Below are 20,184 nucleotides of genomic sequence, written 5' to 3'. Positions count from 1 at the left end.
ATTGTAGTTTTGCTTTATATCAAAAATGGAATTGAATGCAGGTTTCTTTCACACTCCACTATCTCCTTTTCTACTCCTTTTGATTTGATGGTACACCTCACTGCTAGAATCAGGTTACCTTGTTACAGGGAGGCTGATTTATCAAAATTCATGGTCAAGAAAAAAAATACTGCAAAACTTAAACAGAATATTCTTGGTTACGGTTTTCATGGAAAAAAACTTGTTCCATTTATTTTCAATGAGGTCGAAAATCTTGAATATTTCAATAAATTGAGAAATACGTTAATAAAGTTGTTTGAGAAGATTCCTATAGAAACTCACCACCAATTTGGTGATGCTGTATCTATATTTTTTGAAAGGGTAGAGGGTTTTTCCTCAAATATATGTGCAGCAGTACCTGTGATAGTGTTGCTTGTTCCAAATGTTTTGCAGAATATTCACTTATTTGCGGTTGTATTTCAGAACAACCAGTGAATCTGAAACACTCTGGTGCACCATCAGCGCTTGCCCTTTGCTGCTTTGTGGGTCCAAAGTATTAAGTGGTGGGTAATCACCATATACCCATCAGAGCCTACAAGAACTGTACAGAAAATGATGTCTGTTGCAGCAATAAAGAGAAACATGCTGCACACTCTGCTAAGGGGTGCCGTTTGTCCCAAATACATTCTGTATAAAAAAATATCCCTAGTACACAGAATGAATGTCTTTTAGGGTACATAAGTATTTGTGCCCAGATCCACTCCCTCTCTCAAGATTTGTGCAGCGTGGGCCCATTCACTTCCGCAAGATTAGTAAAATACATGGTGGGGAGGTCCTGGGGGGTGGTTGCGGTTGGGCCCCAAGGGGCTTGAGGCTGGGGCTGTGTGGGCCCAATTGGGCACCAATAGAATGGAACACACTGGAATGCGGTGGGCTGCTGCAGGGGTGGTTGGGGTGGAGGCTTGTGACTGGGGGCATGGGTAGTATGGGTGCCCCTCAAATAATGGCCCGGTGGGTCCAAGGCCCCCAGTCCGACGCTGGGTCAATTGTATATTTTTATATCTGTGTATATGGTAACAAATTCTTATGTGGAACACGGTGTGAGCGCACAACCTTGCCTTCCCTTATCAGTAGCCTGGTGCACTATCCTCTGGGGAGACGGCACTCCCACGATTTCCAATGTAAAGCAGAACAAGGAGGGATCGGCACACAGGAATACTTGCAACATGGGGTAAACCCCTAAGTGTTTATTGTGTCATAGTTTGCACAACGTTTCGGGGGCAAATTCTTATGTACCATGCATTCTGTGTACTAGGGATATTTTTGTACACAGAATGTATTTGGGACAAATATCACCTCATAATCTACTAATCAAAAAAGGCTATGAGTCAAGGGCAGGGAGTATAGCTGCATGCTCAGCAGTTTAGAAGAGACTGACTCAAAGCAAGAGATGCATTACTGAGGTAGCCTGTACGGGACCAAGGGCTGAGGCTGCAGTGAAACAGTTTCCTTTCTCTTATCATTCCCTGCTGCAAATTTCCTTGTGCTTTCTTCTGGCTCTCTGAAGCCAAGTATACCTATGACCTTCCTATTTCTGCATGTTAAGGGATCCTCTCTTGCTGCGGATCCCTCCTTTTTTTAAAACAAGCAGGTGAATGATAAAGCCAGCATTACTACGCCTTTTATTTTTAGCTTGATTCCCACTTGATTTTAACACTGTCCCTTGCCTCATTGTTCTTCCAGGGCACCCTCCAGCTCCCCTTGCCTTTAGCCTTTCTAATGTGATAACTCGCTTCTAAACGAAAGCCCCTTATTGTGCCTCAGCCTCATTAGCATAGCTTCTACTCCATATTAAACTCCTTACGTTGCAGATCAACACACACTATAATATCTAAACACATAGCTTCACAGCCAATAGGATAGGGGAGATGAGACATCCAATCAGATGCATTGTTAGGAAAGGCCAATAGAATTTGAGGTCTAAAGCTACAAGGTCTATTTGCACTACCTGGTTATAAGCATTAGTCTCCGCCCATCTGGAAGCTGCACGATAGATGTTTGGAGGAGAATTGCCTGGCAGCTATTTTAATTGGCTGGGCAAGTCGTCTGTCAAGAAAGTACTTGGCAACTGTCTCCTCAAGCAAAGGACGGTGCCGGGGATGCAGTGTGTGGGAGCAGACACAAAAGGGTACTAAGGTAACTGCTGCACACAACATGGTGCTCTGGGTTCCTAAAATGACTTACGTTATTCAATTATTTATTGTATATTACATATGCATGGGGAATACAGGGGGTGGCAAAGAACCTGTACCTAGGACACTGCATTGGGTAGGTTTTCAAGGAAATGCCCTAGACGACAGTGCTCTCATTAGCCTTAACCCTGGAAGGTGTGGGCACCTAGAAAGGTGAATATCGTAGCTTATAGGCACAGGGATGTTATGCAGTTGCTATCGGTATTTCATTCTAATCCAGTGAGAGGGTCAGTGCTGTGCAGCGGCTGTGTTAAGTGAGATTATTTGGAAAAACTAAGCATGTTATTTCAGATATTCACAAGCATGTCCTAAAGTCAAGATCTTTCTGTAATTGCTACTATCTGGGACTTGAGAACCTTGCATATACAACAAATGTTAAACTGCTTCCACCCAAAAACAGATTGTGTTTTTTCAAATAATGAAAGAGACTGTATTTAAGGCAATTGTCCAATATCTGGACAATTGCCTTAGATATTTTAAATTGATATATATTGGACAATTTAAGGCAATTGTCCAATATATATCAATTTAAAATATCTAATGGCCTTAAAGTTATTTGTAAATTTAATTGCTATTAACAGATGTGAAAGAGGGCTGATTTCTGCTACATTGTTTTAAAAGTCAGGACCAGAGAACAGACAATTTTGCTTTAACTTCAAAACTATTGAAACTGTGGAAAAAATCCATTTTGCTGCTAGAAATATATTACCTAAGATATCTGTTATTCATTTATATAAGTCCCAGTGAGGGAAGACGGTTAGAAATGTACAAAGCATGATAAATTATTCTCAGTCATTAACTTTGGATTTTAGTTGAAAAGTAAGAAAGTGTTTTCTGGCTGAAATCTGTCCCATGTGAGCAGTCACAGGCACATACCGTGCATTATTCTGCTAACAGGAGCACTGGCCCTGGGTATTCAGTATGTGACCACTTTGTAATCACTGGGAGTGCCTAACTTTGGCACCCCCAGTGATATAACCTTTCCTTCTCCTTTAAAGGAGAACTAAACCCCCAATAAGAAAAGCCCCTACCTACTACCCTAGATAGTCTCCCCACCCTGCTTCCCCCCTAAATAGATCATTACCCATGAAAGCGTCCCAAGTAAATTGCTCGTGTATCGGTGCAGAGTAAGTGCAGCAGAGCTCATGGATGCCATCTTCCAGATCTTCAGTCTTCTTCGGGTCCTCTTCCTTCCCTTTGGCAATTCACTGCACTTTTAGTGCATATGCAGTTGCTACAAACTGGAAGACTGCTCCACCTGTGCATGCGCCAATACAGCATTCCTTACAGATGAACACCGAAGATCCAGAAGATGGCGCCCATGAGCTCCACTGCACTAAGGGTAGGACTCCATGAACAATTTTGTTGCGATGAGAAGCGCTGCGACAAAACGCATGCCACAAAAATAAGGTAAGAGATAGAATTGTTGCATGGTGTCGCATCGTTGATCCAACGCGACTGTCGGATGCAGCGTGCAGCCTCTGCATCCAACAGTCGTGTCTCTTCGGATCAACGCTGCGACACCATGCGACAATTCCATCTCTTACCTTATTTTTGTCGCTGCACTTACTCTGCACCGATACGTGACCAATTTATTTGGGTCACTTTCAAGGATAATGAATCGTGGAGTCCTACCTTTACTCTGTACTGATACGTTAGCAATGTATTTGGGACACTTTCAAGGGTAATAAATTATTCAGGGGGGAAGCAGGGTGGGGAGACTATCTAGGGTAGTAGGTATGGGCTTTTATTATTGGGGGTTTAGTTGTCCTTTAAAGGAGAAGGAAAGGTTAAATCACTGGGGGGTGCCAAATGTTACATACCCCCAGTGATTACAATCACTTACCTAATACCCTGGCACATGGTGGGGGGGGGTCCCAGGGGGCTTGGTTGCAATTGGGGCCCAAGGGGTTTGCGGCTGGGGCTGCGTGGGCCCAATTGCGGCATCAATACAGTGGAACACCCCCGGGAGGGGGGTGGGTTGCTGTAGAGGTGGTTGGGGCAGAGGCCCAAGGTGTTTGTGACTTGGGGGCACGGGGGATGTGGGGGCCCCTGAAATAGCAGCCCAGTGGGCCCAAGTCCCCTAGTCCGATGCTGGGTCAATTATATATTTTTATATCTGTGTATATGGTCACAAATTCTTATGTACTGAGACATGTATTCTGTGTACTAGGGATATTTTTGCATACAGAATGTATTTGGGACAAATGGCACCCCATACTCTACTAATCGAAAAAGGCTATGAGTCAGGGAGTATAGGTGCATGCTTAGCAGTTTAGAAGAGACTGACTCAAAGCAAGAGATTCATTACTGAGGTAGCCTGGAAGGGACCAAGGGCTGAGGCTGCAGTGAAACTGTTTCCTTTCTCTTATCATTCCCTGCTTCAATCCTCCTTGTGCTTTCATCTGGCTCTCTGAAGCCAAGTATACTTATGACCTTCGTATTTCTGCATGTTAAGGGGCCCTCTCTTGCTGCGGCTCCCACCTTTTTTTAAAACAAGCAGGTTAATGATAAAGCCAGCATTACTAGCCTCTTATTAAGCTTGATTCCCACTTGATTTTAACACTGTCCTTGCCTCATTGTTCTTCCAGGGCACCACTCCCTCCAGCCCCCCTTGCCTTTAGCCTTTCTAATGTGATAACTCACTTCTAAACGAAAGCCCCTTATTGTGCCTCAACCTCACTAGCATAGCTTCTACTCCATATTAAACTCCTCACGTTGCCAATCAACACACACACACACACACACACACACACACACACTATATTAACTAAACACACAGCTTCACAGCAAATAGGATAGGGGAGATGAAACATCCAATCAGATGCATTGTGAGGAAAGGCCAATAGAATTTGAGGTCTCAGGCTACAAGGTCTATTTGCACTACCTGGTTATAAGCATTAGTCTCCGCCCATCTGGAAGCAGCACGATAGATGTTTGGAGGCGAATCGCTGGCAGCTATTTTTATTGGCTTGGCACGTTGTCTGTCGATAAAGTACTTGGCAACTGTCTCCTCAAGCAAAGGACGGTGCTGGGGATGCGACGTAGGAGCAGGCACAAAATGGTACTGATAGTATTGTATGTTACATATGCATGAGGTATACAGGGGGTGGCAAAGAACCTGTACCTAGGACACTGCATTGGGTAGGTTATCAAGAAAATGCCCTAGATGACAGTGCTCTCATTAGCCATAACCCTGGAAGGTGTGGGCACCTAGAAAGGTGAATATCGTAGCTTATAGGCTCAGGGATGCCATGCAGTTGCTATGGGTATTTCATTCTAATCCAGTGAGAGGGTCAGCGCTGTGCAGCGGCTGATGATTTTAGTGAGATTATATAGAAAAGCTCAGCACGTTATTTCAGATATTCATAAGCATGTCCTAGAGGCAGGATCTTATTGTAATTGCTACTGGACTAGAGAACCTTGCATATACAACAAATGTTAAACTGGTTCCACCCAAAAACAGACACATTGTTTTAAAAGTCAGGACCAGAGAACAGAACATTTTGCTTTGACTTGCTACTAGAAGTACAAATAGCTTCAAAACTATTGAAACTGTGGAATAAATGCATTTTGGAAAGCTGCTAGAATTATATTAACTAAGATATCTGTTATTCATTTATATGTCCTAGTCCTAGCAGGGCCGGGACTAGGGGTAGGCACGTTCCTTTAACTGCTGCCTACCCCAGTCCGGTCTGGAGTCCTGTTCTTTGTGCTCGTGCCTAAGATAGGGGAGGGTGGCGTGCAAAGTGACATGGCTGGCAGCGCGCATGTGCCGTGACGCAGTACTCTGTGGCGGGGGCTGCGCGGCCTGTCTGGTTGCCTGGGGCGCCTGGCCAGTCTGGACTGCCCCTGAGTCCTAGTGAGGGAAGACAGTTAAAAATGTACACAGCATGATAAATTATTCTCAGTCATTAACTTTAGATTTTATTTGAAAAGTAAGAAAGTATTTTCTGGCTGAAATCCGTCCCATGTGAGCAGTCATAGGCAGATACTGTGCATTATTTTGCTAACAGGAGCACTGGCCCAGGATATTAGGTACCGGTAAGTGATTTTAATCACTGGGGGTGCCTAACTTTTGGCACCTCCCAGTGATTTAACCTTTCTTTCTCCTTTAAAGGAGAACTAAACCCCCCCAATAAGAAAAGCCCCTACATACTACCCTTGATAGTCTCCCACCCTGCTTAACCCCCCCCATAATTCATTACCCCTGAAAGTGTCCAAAAAACATTGCTCACGTATCGGTGCAGAGTAAGTGCAGCTTAGCTCATGGTCAGCATCTTCCAGATCTTTGGGTCCTCTTCCTTCCCTTTGGCAATCTACTGCACTTTTGGCGCATGAGCAGTTGCTACAAACAGGAAGGCTGCTCCAACCGCTCATGCGACAATTCTGCGTTCCTTACAGATGAAGACCGAAGATCCGGAAGATGGCACCGATGAGCTCTGCTGCGCTTATTCTGCACCCATACATGAGCAATGTATTTGGGACACTTTCAAGGGTAATGAAATTTGTAGGGGGGAAGCAGGGTGGGAGACTATCTAGGGTAGTAGGTAGGGGCTTTTCTTATTGGGGGGGGTTTAGGTCTCCTTTAAAGGAGAAGGAAAGGTTAAATCACTGGGGGTGCCAAATGTTAGGCACCCCCAATGATCACATTAACTTACCTAATACCCTGGGCCAGTGCTCATGTTAGCAGAATAATGCACCGTATCTGCCTGTGACTGATCACATGGGACAGATTTGTTTATCGTTTTCTGTGGTTCTGACTCGTGAATCAATGCTGTCTGTTGCAGCAATAAAGAGAAACTTGCTGCACAGTCTGCTATGGGATGCCGTTTGTCCCAATTACATTGTATACATAAATATCCCTAGTACACAGAATGAATGTCTCTTAGAGTACATAAGTATTTGTGCACAGATCTGCTCCCTCGACCTCTCAAGATTTGTGCAGTTTGTACGTGGTGGGGGTTGTTTGCGGTTGGAGCCTAAGCTGTTTGCTGCTGCGAGGGACCAATTGTGGAACCAATAGAATGGAACACAACAGGAGGGAGGTGGGTTGCTGCAGGGGTGGTTGAGGAGGAGGCCTAAGGGGTTTGTGACATGGGGGGTGTGGGGGCCCCTGAAATAGTGGCCCGGTGGGCCCAAGGCCCCCAGTCCGATGCTGGGTTAATTGTATATTTTTTTATCTGTGTATATGTCACATATCCTTATGTACCAAGACATGCATTCTGTGTACTAGGGATATTTTTGTACACAGAATGTATTTGGGACAAATATCACCTCATACTCCACTAATCAAAAAAGGCTATGAGTCAAGGGCAGGGAGTATAGGTGCATGCTCAGCATTTTAGAAGAGACTGACTCAAAGCAAGAGATTCATTACTGAGGTAGCCTGGAAGGGACTTAGGGCTGAGGCTGCAGTGAAACAGTTTCCTTTCTCTTATCATTCCCTGCTGCAAATTTCCTTGTGCTTTCTTCTGTCTCTCTGAAGCCAAGTATACTTATGACCTTCCTATTTCTACATGTTAAGCGATCCTCTCTTGCTATGGCTCCCTCCTTTTTTTTTAAAATAAGCAGGTTAATAATAAAGCCAGCATTACTACGCCTCTAATTAAGCTTGATTCCCACTTGCTTTTAACACTGTCCTTGCCTCATTGTTCTTCCAGGGCACCACTCCCTCCAGCCCCCCTTGCCTTTAGCCTTTCTAATGTGATAACTCACTTCTAAACTAAAGCCCCTTATTGTGCCTCACTAGCATAGCTTCTACTCCACTCCTTACGTTGCCGATCAACACACACACTATAATATCTAAACACACAGCTTCACATCGAATAGGATAGGGGAGATGAGACATCCAATCAGATGCATTGTGAGGAAAAGCCAATAGAATTCGAGGTTTCAAGCTACAAGGTCTATTTGCACTACCTGGTTATAAGCATTAGTCTCCGCCCATCTGGAAGCAGCAGGATAGCTGTTTGGAGGAGATTTGCCTGGCAGCTATTTTTATTGGCTGGGTGCCTTGTCTGTCAAGAAAGTACTTGGCAACTGTCTCCTCAAGCAAAGGACGGTGCTGGGGATGCGGTGTGTGGGAGCAGACACAAAAGGGTACTAAGGTAACTGCTGCACACAACATGGTCTTTGGGTTCCTAAAATGACTTACGTTATTCAATTATTTATTGTATGTTACATATGCATGAGGTATACAGGGGGTGGCAAAGAACCTGTACCTAGGACACTGCATTGGGTAGGTTTTCAAGGAAATGTCCTAGACAACAGTGCTTTCATTAGCCATAACCCTGGAAGGTGTGGGCACCTAGAAAGGTGAACATTGTGGCTTATAGGCACAGGGATGTTATGCAGTTGCTATGGGTATTTCATTCTAATCCAGTGAGAGGGTCAGTGCTGTGCTGCGGCTGCTGATTTCAGTGAGATTATTTGGAAAAGCTCAGCATGTTATTTCAGATATTCACAAGCATGTCCTAGAGGCAGGATCTTATTGTAATTGCTACTATCTGGGACTAGAGAACCTTGCATATATAACAAATGTTAAACTAGTTCCACCCAAAAACATATTGTGTTTTTTCAAATAATGAGAGACTATTTTTAGGTAATTTTCCTATATATATATATATATATATATATATATATATATATATATATATATATATATATATATATATATATATATATATATATATATATATATATATATAATCTCTATTTAAAATATCTAATGGCCTTAAAGTTATTTGTAAATGTTATTTCTAATAACAGATGTGAAAGAGGGCTGACTTCTGCTACATTGTTTTAAAAGTCAGGACCAGAGAACAGACAATTTTGCTTTGACTTGCTACTAGATGTACAAATCACTTCAAAACTATTGAAACTGTGGAATAAATGCATTTTGGAAAGCTGCTAGAATTATGTTACCTAAGATATCTGTTATTTATCTAAATAAGTCCTAGTGAGGGAAGGCAGTTAGAAATGTACAAAGCATGATAAATTATTCTCAGTCATTAACTTTGGATTTTAGTTGAAAAGTAAGAAAGTATTTTCTGGTTGAAATCTGTCCCATGCGAGCAGTCACAGGCACATACGGTGCATTATTCTGCTAACAGGAGCACTGGCCCTGGGTATTCAGTATGTGACCACTTTGTAATCACTGGGGGCTCCAAACTTTGGCACCCCCAGTGATTTAACCTTTCCTTCTCCTTTAAAGGAGAACTAAACCCCCAATAAGAAAAGCCCCTACCTACTACCTAGATAGTCTCCCACCCTGCTTCCCTCCTGCATAGTTCATTACCCTTGAAAGTGCCCCAAATACATTGCTCGCGTATCGGTGCAGAGTAAGTGCAGTGGAGCTCATGGGCGGCATCTTCCAGATCTTCAGTCTTCTTTGGGTCGTTTTCCTTCCCTTTGGCAATTCACTGCACTTTTGGCGCTTGCACAGTTGCTACAAACTGTAAGACTGCTCCAACTACGCATGCACCAATATGGTGTTCCTTACAGATGGAGACCAAAGATCTAAAAGATGGCGCCCATGAGCTCTGCTGCGCTTACTCTGCACCCATACATGAGCAATGTATTTGGGACACTTTCAAGGGTAATGAACTATGCAGGGGGGGAACAGGTTGGGATCCTCTCTAGGGTAGTAGGTAGGGGCTTTTCGTATTGGGGGGGTTAGTTCTCCTTTAAAGGAGAAGGAAAGGTTAAATCACTGGGGGGTGCCAAATGTTAGGCACCCCCAGTGATTACAATCACTTACCTAATACCTTGGGCCAGTGATCTTGAATAATGCACCATATCTGCCTGTGACTGCTCACATGGGACAGATTTGTTTATTGTTTTCTCTGGTTCTGACTCTTGAATCAATATAGCAGAAGTGAGTTCTCTGGAATTTGCTACATTGTTTTAGGAGTCAAGCACCATAGTTTTCCCTCATTTTAAATTGTTGTTTTGTGGTTCCACCTATATATTATGCATAATACATTTCCCTGATTGTACATTTTCCTGGATTTTTACACCATTTTTTCTGGTCCCCTGAAAAACTTAAAATGGAGGTTCTACTGTAAGTTATAATTGTTGTTTCTGTCCTAAAGAACCTGAATAAGCAAACCCTTACATTACAACATTACTATGCCACCATAGGTGTTAAATCATACCATGGAAGTTGCCTATAGTAGGCATGGTTCAATGTAATAACTTAGCTCCACTGAATTCTTATAGAATTCTAACATACCTCCCAACATTTTGGAAATAAAAAGAGGGACAGAAAAAGTTGTAGAACGTAACGCGGCTATATGTTCTTTAACCACGCCCGTTTTTGTGGCCACACCCCCTAATTACCATGATCATTTTACAAAATTTGGCAGGTTATGAAAGTTTGAACATATTTCTGTGTTGTTATTTAGTTATTACAGTTTTGCTAATGAAGGTGAATTGCCCTTTAAGCTGTGAGTCTAACTTCTCCCAAGGGACCTGTTATCTTATATTGTTACAATTACTTATTTGCTTATGTAGAAATTGTTACAAATGTATCTTATCTTCTGTTGTGGCTGTTCTGGGCTCTCTGCCAAAAGCCAATTAAGTTAGAAACTCGGGGGGGGGGTTTCTGACTGTTCAGTGCAGAGAAAAACAACACTTTCCAGTACAAATGAGGGACTGGGTCTAAAAACGGGACAGTTGGGAGGTATAATAAAATAAAAAAGGTGCAGCTTTTTGTCTAAGCAGACTTGCATTTTAGAATTTATTTTGGGCATTGAAGGATACTATTTTGACGTGTTATGTGTGAAGCATTCTAGCTTTAATGTTCTGTTTACAGAACACAGGAAACTGTGGGACAGTTTTATCAAAATGTGAGATTAGAGTTTAACACAGAAAAACTCACCCACTTTCAATTCATTCCTATGGGATTTTTAAAATCACATTAATCAAATGGTGAACTCTAATTTTCACCCATTGATACATTTGTTTTTGCACATCCCATAGGAATGAATAGAAAGTGGGTGTTTTTTTCAGTGGTAAAGGTCTAATCTCACATTTTTATAAATCTGCCCTATGTGTCATGCTAAAAAAAGCTCAGCAATTGATCTGTAGAGTGTTCATTTGAACCCTTATATATGTGAATGTGGGCACAAAGAAAATATGTAATACTTTTTGATGCACTGTTTAATTGCTTACCAGTGCTGACTGCATAAAAAGTATTATTTTACCCAGGATACAGCTCAGAGCAATCTTGCTTTCTACTGAACCAGGCTCTGAAGCCACACTCTTCCTAAATAGACCACAAAAGGAGACTTTCTGTAAACAGTCCGCCCAGCCTTGTATGCACCTTTTAAATCACTAGGCAAGAGAACAGCATTAGAGGGTTTCCTGTGGCGGGTAGAGAGCTGCAGGGAAGTTACTAAACTGAAAATGATATGCAGTGTTTAGCACCATAAAAAAAGCTTCCTCGGATATGCTCCTGCAGGACATTATATACTGTATATGATATATATATTTATATAAATATACACACACACACACGCAAGATATTGTTAAGCTGCCATTTCTCATACATGACAGGTTATCTTTTTATGGTCTGCATTTGCTGTTTCTTGTAAAGTGGCAGTTTACATTAGTTCCCCCATTTCGACAAGCGTTTAATTAATACAGCCTGTGCTGAACATACTTTTCCATATTGTTTCAATTTAAAAAAAAATGTGTGTTTTTTGTTATTTCTGGAGCTAAACACTGCAAACAGGGAAACTGCAGCTACTCCATGTTTGTCCCTTGCAAGGTAGATAATTACATTACCAGAGCTCAGCATATTGCACTTCTGTTTATCTGAGCTCTGGTCGATGGTCAGATAATCAAATAACATGGAGTGGCTTCAGTTTCCCTGTTTGCCCTGTTTAGCTAAACAATAATAAAATCCATAGATCTTTTTTGATAAAAACAATAGGCAAAAAAGTATGTTCAGCACAAGGCCTGACTCTAACCATCACTAAACTTTTGCTGGCCCCCAAGTTCGGAAAACGGCGAGCAGGTCAACCAGAGATAAAATCAGAGGAGGAAAACAACCAGGTGACCCTGACTAGAGATACTTAGAAGGGGCAGGGAGATGATTCACAATTTATAGAGTAAAAATGGAAAAAAGTAGGATTGATAGGAAAAGAATGTAATGGTCACATACGCCTCACTTCAGTTTTGTGAATGTGGCATTAATTGTGTTATATTGTCGTTCATAACGCCACTATTATGAATCCCACTAATGTTTCAGAATAACCAATGACAATGTGAAGTTTGTGCGTTATTAAAGTTCATTTTGTTTGTGCTATTACTGACTTTTGATTACTGATTACTACATAGGTCTGTAAAGACTCCTAACCATACTGCATCTGAGGTGAATGCTGTGGGGACCAGCCTGGATCAGAGCAGCATACAAGTGATGTGAACATTGCTGTGTAATATCTGGGAAGTGCAGATAACCTCCTAAGATTACAGGTAAGGAAGACAAGCCAATGAGCAGTGAAGTTCCCAGTTCAAATCCATTCAAAGAAATTTGCTTGGCTATTATCCAAGTACAGTATGTGTTATAGGAATGGAGAAGTCTAAATCATATTATTAGTCTAATAAGGTTGTGCTCGAAGGAACCATTCATTATTGAACACTTAATTTCCATTGTCTCATACTTTTTACTTATTGTCCTTGGATTTTTCATATATTATAAACTTATTCTCTTTGAAACCCTTTTACAAAGATAAATACATCTTGCATCAGTCTGAAACCTGCTAATTGAGTTTTGTATGTAATTAGGTGTGCATCCAGAGCTATTGCTTTTGCTACAGTTGTTTCAAAGAAATTGAACCATCTAGTGAAAGAACACTAAAGAGGCCTGGGATTGGCGATGATCCCATAAGAGTATATAAAAGCATAAAAAGCTCATTGATTGCAGCTCTTGCACAGGACCATCTCAGCTAAATACAGGGTCTAAAGCATGGAGCCCCCAATGTGATGCATCTATCAAATAACATCTTGATAGATAATATATGGCACAATTTCTTAGAATAGTTACAACCAACTAGTAAACATTACAGAATAACAAAAGCCCGCATAAAAAATTGGATATTTGTCAAACAACCATTTCCTCTAACAAACATAGGGATTAGGGATAAACTGAATGCACTATTTTGGATTCGGCCGAACCCCCGAATCCTTCGCAAAAGATTCGGCTGAATACCGGAAGACAAAAAGTCGTGCAATTTCCCTCCCTGTCCCTAATTTGCATATGCAAATTAGGATTCAGATTTGGTTCGGCCGGCCAGAAGGATTCGCCCGAATCCGTATCCTTCTGAAATAGGCCGAATCCTGGCCAAATACCGAACTGAATCCTGGATTCGGTGTAACCCTAATAGGGATGGACCTTGGAAATAAGTGTCAGTTGGCATATATAAACCCAAAAAAAAGATGGATATCTGAGGAAAGTAATTTTGCCTGCACTTTTTGCTGTTCACTGGAAATGGTGCACAGGTCAATGCACTGATAAGCATTATAGAACACTTTTGAAAGCTCTCAGCTTTACACTTGATATTTGATGTGCAATTCGGTAGAAGAGCTGTGTGTGAGGGGGGTATCTCTCTGATCCAATCAGTGACAGTCTATGCGCACATACCATGTGACTCCGAGTGGGGAGGGTGAGGGGAGTAGTGCCTAAATCCAGCACCCTACTTTCTTTTAAACTGGTGATCAGTCAACCTGCTGATTAGTTGGTATAGATAACCTGTTGCAAGTGTTGCACCTAGGATTGCCACCTCACTCCTTTAAAACCGAACACAAATTAAATACACAGCCTACATGGCTAATTAGCAATTCATTTAGATGTACTGTATGATGCATGGCTGCACATAAATCAGTTCAGTCTGCAGCATGCATCTAAATGAATTGCTAATTAGCCATCTAGGCTGTGTATACCATATGTATTTGGTTTTAAAGGGGTTAGGTGGCAACCCTAGTTGCACCCCAATAGTTTTTTTAAAAAAAAATCACTTTGCACAGTCAAAACTGCACCATTTATGAATGATCTCTTCCGCATATACGATGAGGAATTTTCATCATCTGTGGACACAGACAATTTCTCTCAGAACATTTCAGAGAATATCTAAGTGTGGCAATGGTAATTACACTGGAATTCTATCAAAGAAACATGGCTAATAGCACTTTTTTTTGCACTTTGCACTTGTTTAGTAAATTAGCTCTCAAATGTAGAAGATATTTTCATTTACATGTGATTGTTATCGACTAAGAACAGGCATTTGATGTGAAAACCATAAACTAACATCAACAAATCCCCCTCTATTCATTTCTCTGAGATTTCTAGCCAACCGTTGATATATTTTAACAAACATGGTTGTTTCCATACACTGAATTTTGTACTTCTGACGATGACCTGATTCCAAGAAGCAGCTAAGCAACACCACACAGAAAAGTGCTGATGCAGTACTGCATGCCTAACTCTCCTGTGCTTAACAGACCTGGATTTATGGAAAAGGCCACAAAGGCTGCCCAGCCACAATGGCTCCAAAGCACTGGGGATGTACAGGAGATATTTTTTTTTCTATATTTCCCATGCTCCAGTCCCTGGTGTTCCAGACCCAATGATGAAAATTTTTCAGGTTTGCACGAATAAATGTGAGGGGTGATAAGTGACAGCAGGCCTAGGGGCGATGGGCAACGAGCGCCCGCTACATAAATCTGGCCATGCTTTATGCATAGAATACTGAAGCATGATTGCATTAATCGTTCTCCAGGTTGTTTTTAACTGCTTGTTCAAAACATCTATAAATAACAGCCATGCTAAGGGATACCATGAAGTCTTGGAACGAGAGCTCTGACGTTTATAGCAGTGACCAAGAAGAGGAGGAAGAGGAGGAGGAAATGATTTTTGGGGAAAATGATGAGGACCTTGAGGAGCTGATGGATCTCAGTGATCTCCCCACTTCGCTTTTTGCTTGTAGTGTTCATGATTCTGTCTTTGAAATGGAAGAGCAGAAGGTTTGTGTTTATTTGTTATACATTTGTCAGCTGAGATCACTGAACTACCTTTCACAGATTTGTTTCTGGTTTCTGTTTGTGTGGATATAAAAAGAGAATAGCCCATTTTCTGTATTGATCTCCCATAACTGGGAATAGTCGTATTATAAAAAGTGGGCATAAAAATCAATTCAGTTAAGTGGAAAAGATTTTCCATTTACTAATACACATACAAAAGCCTTGTCCCTTGCAGTCTGGTAAAACACCATCTGTTTCTCTTTCCACAAGTGCCTTTAGAGGAAGCATGACATTTTAGATGCAAATAACATAAACAATTTTTTTGTGCTTGGCAACTATTCTATTAAACCTGTAAATTTGCCAGGTACACCATGAAAACAAGGTCACATTGGTCATTTTTACGTTGCGTTTTTAAAAACATGCGGTCGAGCGTAAATACACCAATGAAACCACATGCGCATGATAATTTGCTATAGTGTGTATTCCATTATTTTCAGTATTTTGTGCGTATTTACTCTCGAATACGCAATTCTAAAAACATCCCATGTGACCTTTCCCTAAGTGCTAATGGTATAGGATCTATTATGCAGAATGCATAGGACCTGTAGTTTTACACTTGTGTGACCATTCTGTAACAGGTCCAGAACTAGGGGTAGGCAGAAGAGACACATGTCTGTAGAAGCTGCACTATACCTGTACAAACTGCAGTTTACATATTTAAATGCCCATGAGCCTGTTTTAGTACATATAAATGCAGGACAGTTGATGTAGCAAGTCAGTAGGCTGACTTGCTACATAATTTGCATAGAGTTTATTGCCAGTTTTTGATCCCATAAGCCCATCATTATTTTGTGGTTTGGTCAGAAAGAGTCAAAGAAAAAAATATGTTTCTATGCAAAACTCCAACCTTTAGTTAGGGCACCCTTTAGCTTATAACAACATTACAGATGTATAAAAACATTGGTGAGTAAGACTTTTGGTCACAGATCAACTGGTCTTTCAAGTGTATCTAGGAGAGCAAATAATCATTCAACACAAATCTTACCTTAACTGGCCCTCATGGATCCAAGCACCCACGCTCAGGGGGCAGCCTCACGGTTTGGAAACCACTGTCATAAAGGTCTGGCCAGTGTACTTTACTTTGCTAGGCAATGTGCTTTTCCCACAGACTTCAAGATCATTTAGAAATGTAGAATCTACAGGAAAGGCACCCTGCAGGCAGTTCTGTGTCAACCATCGATTGTACTATCTGTTGACCTTAAAGGTTTAAAACTCTTTAATCCTGGGGTCCGATTTGAGATCCAAGATTTTAATTAAAATGAAGGCTGTTCCAGTACCGTAATTAATAAATTGTTGCAGGAAGACAATTAAGTGTATCCACAATTTTGCATTCAGCATTGGCAACAAATCCTTAGAAATGTGAGAATTTTCAAGTTAAGGTTATTTGGACGGTGTGCTGTTGAAATAAGAAAATAGAGACCACACTGTTGCTGTTTTCCCCGCAGGAAAGATTTACTGCTCTTTTCAGAATATATGATGAGCAGGTATCATTCCAGCTGTTCAAAAGCTTCAGGCGAGTGAGAATTAACTTCAGCAACCCAGAAGCTGCAGCAAGGGCAAGAATTGAACTGCATGAATCCGATTTCAATGGGAAAAAGTTAAAATTATACTTTGCACAGGTAACAAACAATTGTTATTGTAATCTTAACAATTATAGCAAAGTGTGGCAGTTCTGAACTAAACTAAGCAAATGTATTTCTGTATTATAATTACATGTTCTTGATACTGTCCTTAAAGGGGTTGATCACCATAAAATTTACTTTTAGTATGATGTAGAGAGTCATATTCTGAGATAATTTGCAATTGTTTTTTTTTATATTATTTGTGGTTCTTGGGTAATTTAGCTTATTAAGCAGCAGCTCTCCAGTTTCCAATTTTAGCTATCTGGTTGTTAGGGTCCAATTTACCCTGCCAACTATGTATTGATTTGAATAAAAGACTGAAATATGAATAGGAGAGGCCCGAATAGAAAGATGAGTAATAAAAAGTAGCAATATCAATAAATTGCCTTACAGAGCATTTGTTTTTAGATGGGATTAGTGACCCCCATTTGAAAGTTGGAAAGAGTCAGAAGAAGAAGGCAAATTATTTAAAAACTATAAAAAAATACATAATGAAGGCCAATTGAGAAGTTGCTTGAATTAGCCATTCTATAACATACTAAAAGATAAAGGTGAACCACCCCTTACAATACCTAGGCAAGTCACAAAAAATGCACTAAACTAAAGAAAATCTGGTAGGATGGCACCAATGAAAGCTTATACAGCTTTATTTAGAAGTTTCTAAACTTCTGCCTAATTGCAGACAGGCTGATTTTACTTAAATATATATCTTTTGGGGAAAAAATGGATCATCAGTACAAATTAGCGAGAAAAGGATCAGACAAACTGATTTTCCTTCTCCTTTTTAATTGCAGTTATAACCTCTTGCCATTGAGTGTCACTGCTGCACAAACAAACGTAATGTAGATTATAAAATTACCTGGAAAGGTATAAGTGACTGAATGGGTAAAGAAGTTCTTCACTGAAATAGTTTTTTTCCATAAAGAAAGAAAATACAGTTCTAAACTTATTTTAGTTATATTTTAAAATGAATCTGTACATATTATTGCTGGTTCTATAACATTAGCATCTACATTTTTTTGTATCTCTGTATTTGATGACCTTATCTTTCCAGGTGCAAGTGACTAATGAAGAGGGTGAGAAATCTTTTCTATTGCCACCCCAACCAACGAAGCAGTTTCTGATATCACCTCCTGCTTCCCCTCCAGTAGGGTGGAAACAAAGCGAGGATCCAACTCCAGTTATTAACTATGATCTGCTCTGTGCCGTTTCCAAACTCGGCCCAGGTATATTTAAACAAGTTATATTTAATGATTAGAATTTTCCATTGTGCTATACAGTAGGGAAAAATAAACAGAACACGCTCTGATAAGTAACGATGCTGATTTACTCTGCTGCCAATTCTCATTACATTTGGTAAAATATTGCAGGTTGATTGGAAGAGCAAATGCAGTTAAGTAAATTTCTTTTAATTACAATTCACGGGCAATTTTTTTGATACGTTTGGTTTCATACTCTCACTTCTCAAAATATAGCACATTTAAAAGGATATATACTCATGCTATAAACTCATTCAGTTGGACTTATATACAAAAAGATGCGAAAACTCTTATCTGCCAGAAATTTTATATATTTATGGTTATAGTTATTGAGAGGAAATAATGATAGTCTGATTCTGACTCACAGGACCCATTTCCATGACACCCTTTAGGTTGGCAGAGTCATTCAACCCCTAAATTACATTGTTTTATTTTGAAGTGATGGATTCTGGGACTTATGTCTTTCTGCTTTCCGTGGAGGTCAGTGCACAAATTCATTTGAAAGCAGAGGAACTTCATGTCCCAGAATCCTTCACTTCAACATGGAACAAGATGAGGGAGGGATTAAATGCATCTGCCTTACTAAATGGGCAAAATGGCATCTGAGTAATATATGCCTGTGTAAAAACAAGTAGTTATATATTCATATTTGGCAGTTCAGTAACATAACCCCATTTCAAAAAGCACATAAAAGCATAAAAAATAACATATTCTCTCTGCATAGATTCACAGCAGAAGGAGACCACGCTGATGGCTTTAAAAGTTTATTGCCTCATAATGTCTGCCAGGCTACACAATGCAGGTCCTGTCAGATTGCTTGGCACACTCTTTCAGAAGTAAACATGCAAAATGCTTTTATAGGGTTGCCAGATTTCCTTTCAAATGCAAATTGTTGAATAGTTAAATTATTTTTACAGATCGTTGTGTTAAAAGTAAAAGATGAGTGGCGATAGCTCTTCATTAAAGAAGAAAAGATAACATGGTTTTTTGCAATTACATATCACTTAACAGTGCTGGTACTTATATTTAAACTCTTATTCCACCAGGAGAGAAGTATGAGCTCCACGCAGGAACAGAATCCACACCCAGCGTAGTGGTTCACGTATGCGAGAGTGATAATGAAGAAGAGGAGGATGACGGAAAGGTGCCCAAACAGAAAATAGTACAGACAAAGCGCCCTGCTCAACCTCCTGCAGTTTTAAACTAGTCCAAATCTTTTAATCTATTCAAATGTAGAATGTTCAGAAAATATATCTATAAAGGGAATTGTAGTTCTTACTATTCATACATTGTATATAGCTAAAGACAATCTAGGTAATCATATCAAAAGTGGTATAAATGCTGTATTTATTTTTAAGGATTTGTATGTTTTTATTTGCTTAATGTGCGTGAATGTGTGTGTGTCTGTGTGTTATCAGTGTTTAAATCTTTTGTTAGCAGCAAAAGTGTGAACTTTAGTAAACATTTTGTAGCTCATGATGATTAATGATTTTAAAGGTTCATTCTCTCCTAGCAGAAAAAAACACCCTGACAGTACTTCTTCTAATGGGTTTGTGAAGTAGAACGGAACCCAACAATGAAAATTTTGAATTTATGTGTTCATGTATATGTATGTAAGTTCAGAAGAATATCTATTTATTTATTTTTGTATCTGATTTGGTGTGTAGCACTACTGAATAACTACAGAAATGGTGTCATTTACATCCGCAAGTGCAGTGGGACTTCTGCACTTTAACGCCGCAGTGAGTTGTGCATTGAACCCCCTTTTCAGTAAAGGTACTTTTGTCAAAATTCCTTCCTGCCTTCAGTTCTGAATCGACTGCTGATGCGCCTATTGAATCAGGGGAACCCCAGATCTACTGCCACCTCTTGATCAGGCTGTAGCTTCAGGGTTCCCTTTGTGCTCAGCATCAATAGACACAGCACACTTGCACTGAAAGCAGGTCTGTGGAGTTGGTAAATAAATCTTCTGACTCCTCAGTTTAT

The 20,184-nt window shown here is 40.4% G+C and overlaps 1 protein-coding gene across 1 annotated transcript; it reads left to right on the top strand.

Moving 5' to 3' along the window:
* Positions 1–5,125: 5,125 nt before the first annotated feature.
* Positions 5,126–19,553, top strand: rcan3.L (RCAN family member 3 L homeolog). The gene is made up of 6 exons (XM_018246783.2): positions 5,126–5,295; positions 12,579–12,713; positions 15,058–15,260; positions 16,763–16,936; positions 17,994–18,165; positions 19,245–19,553. The coding sequence occupies exons 3-6, from the start codon at positions 15,060–15,062 to the stop codon at positions 19,403–19,405; spliced, it is 708 nt and encodes a 235-aa protein (XP_018102272.1). The 5' UTR covers positions 5,126–5,295; positions 12,579–12,713; positions 15,058–15,059; the 3' UTR covers positions 19,406–19,553.
* The last annotated feature ends 631 nt before the right edge of the window (positions 19,554–20,184 follow it).

The sequence above is a fragment of the Xenopus laevis genome, chromosome 2L (assembly GCF_017654675.1).
Source record: "Xenopus laevis strain J_2021 chromosome 2L, Xenopus_laevis_v10.1, whole genome shotgun sequence".
NCBI lineage: Eukaryota > Metazoa > Chordata > Amphibia > Anura > Pipidae > Xenopus > Xenopus laevis.
Note: the sequence above shows the minus strand (reverse complement) of the source record. Positions and strands in the feature narration are given on the sequence as shown.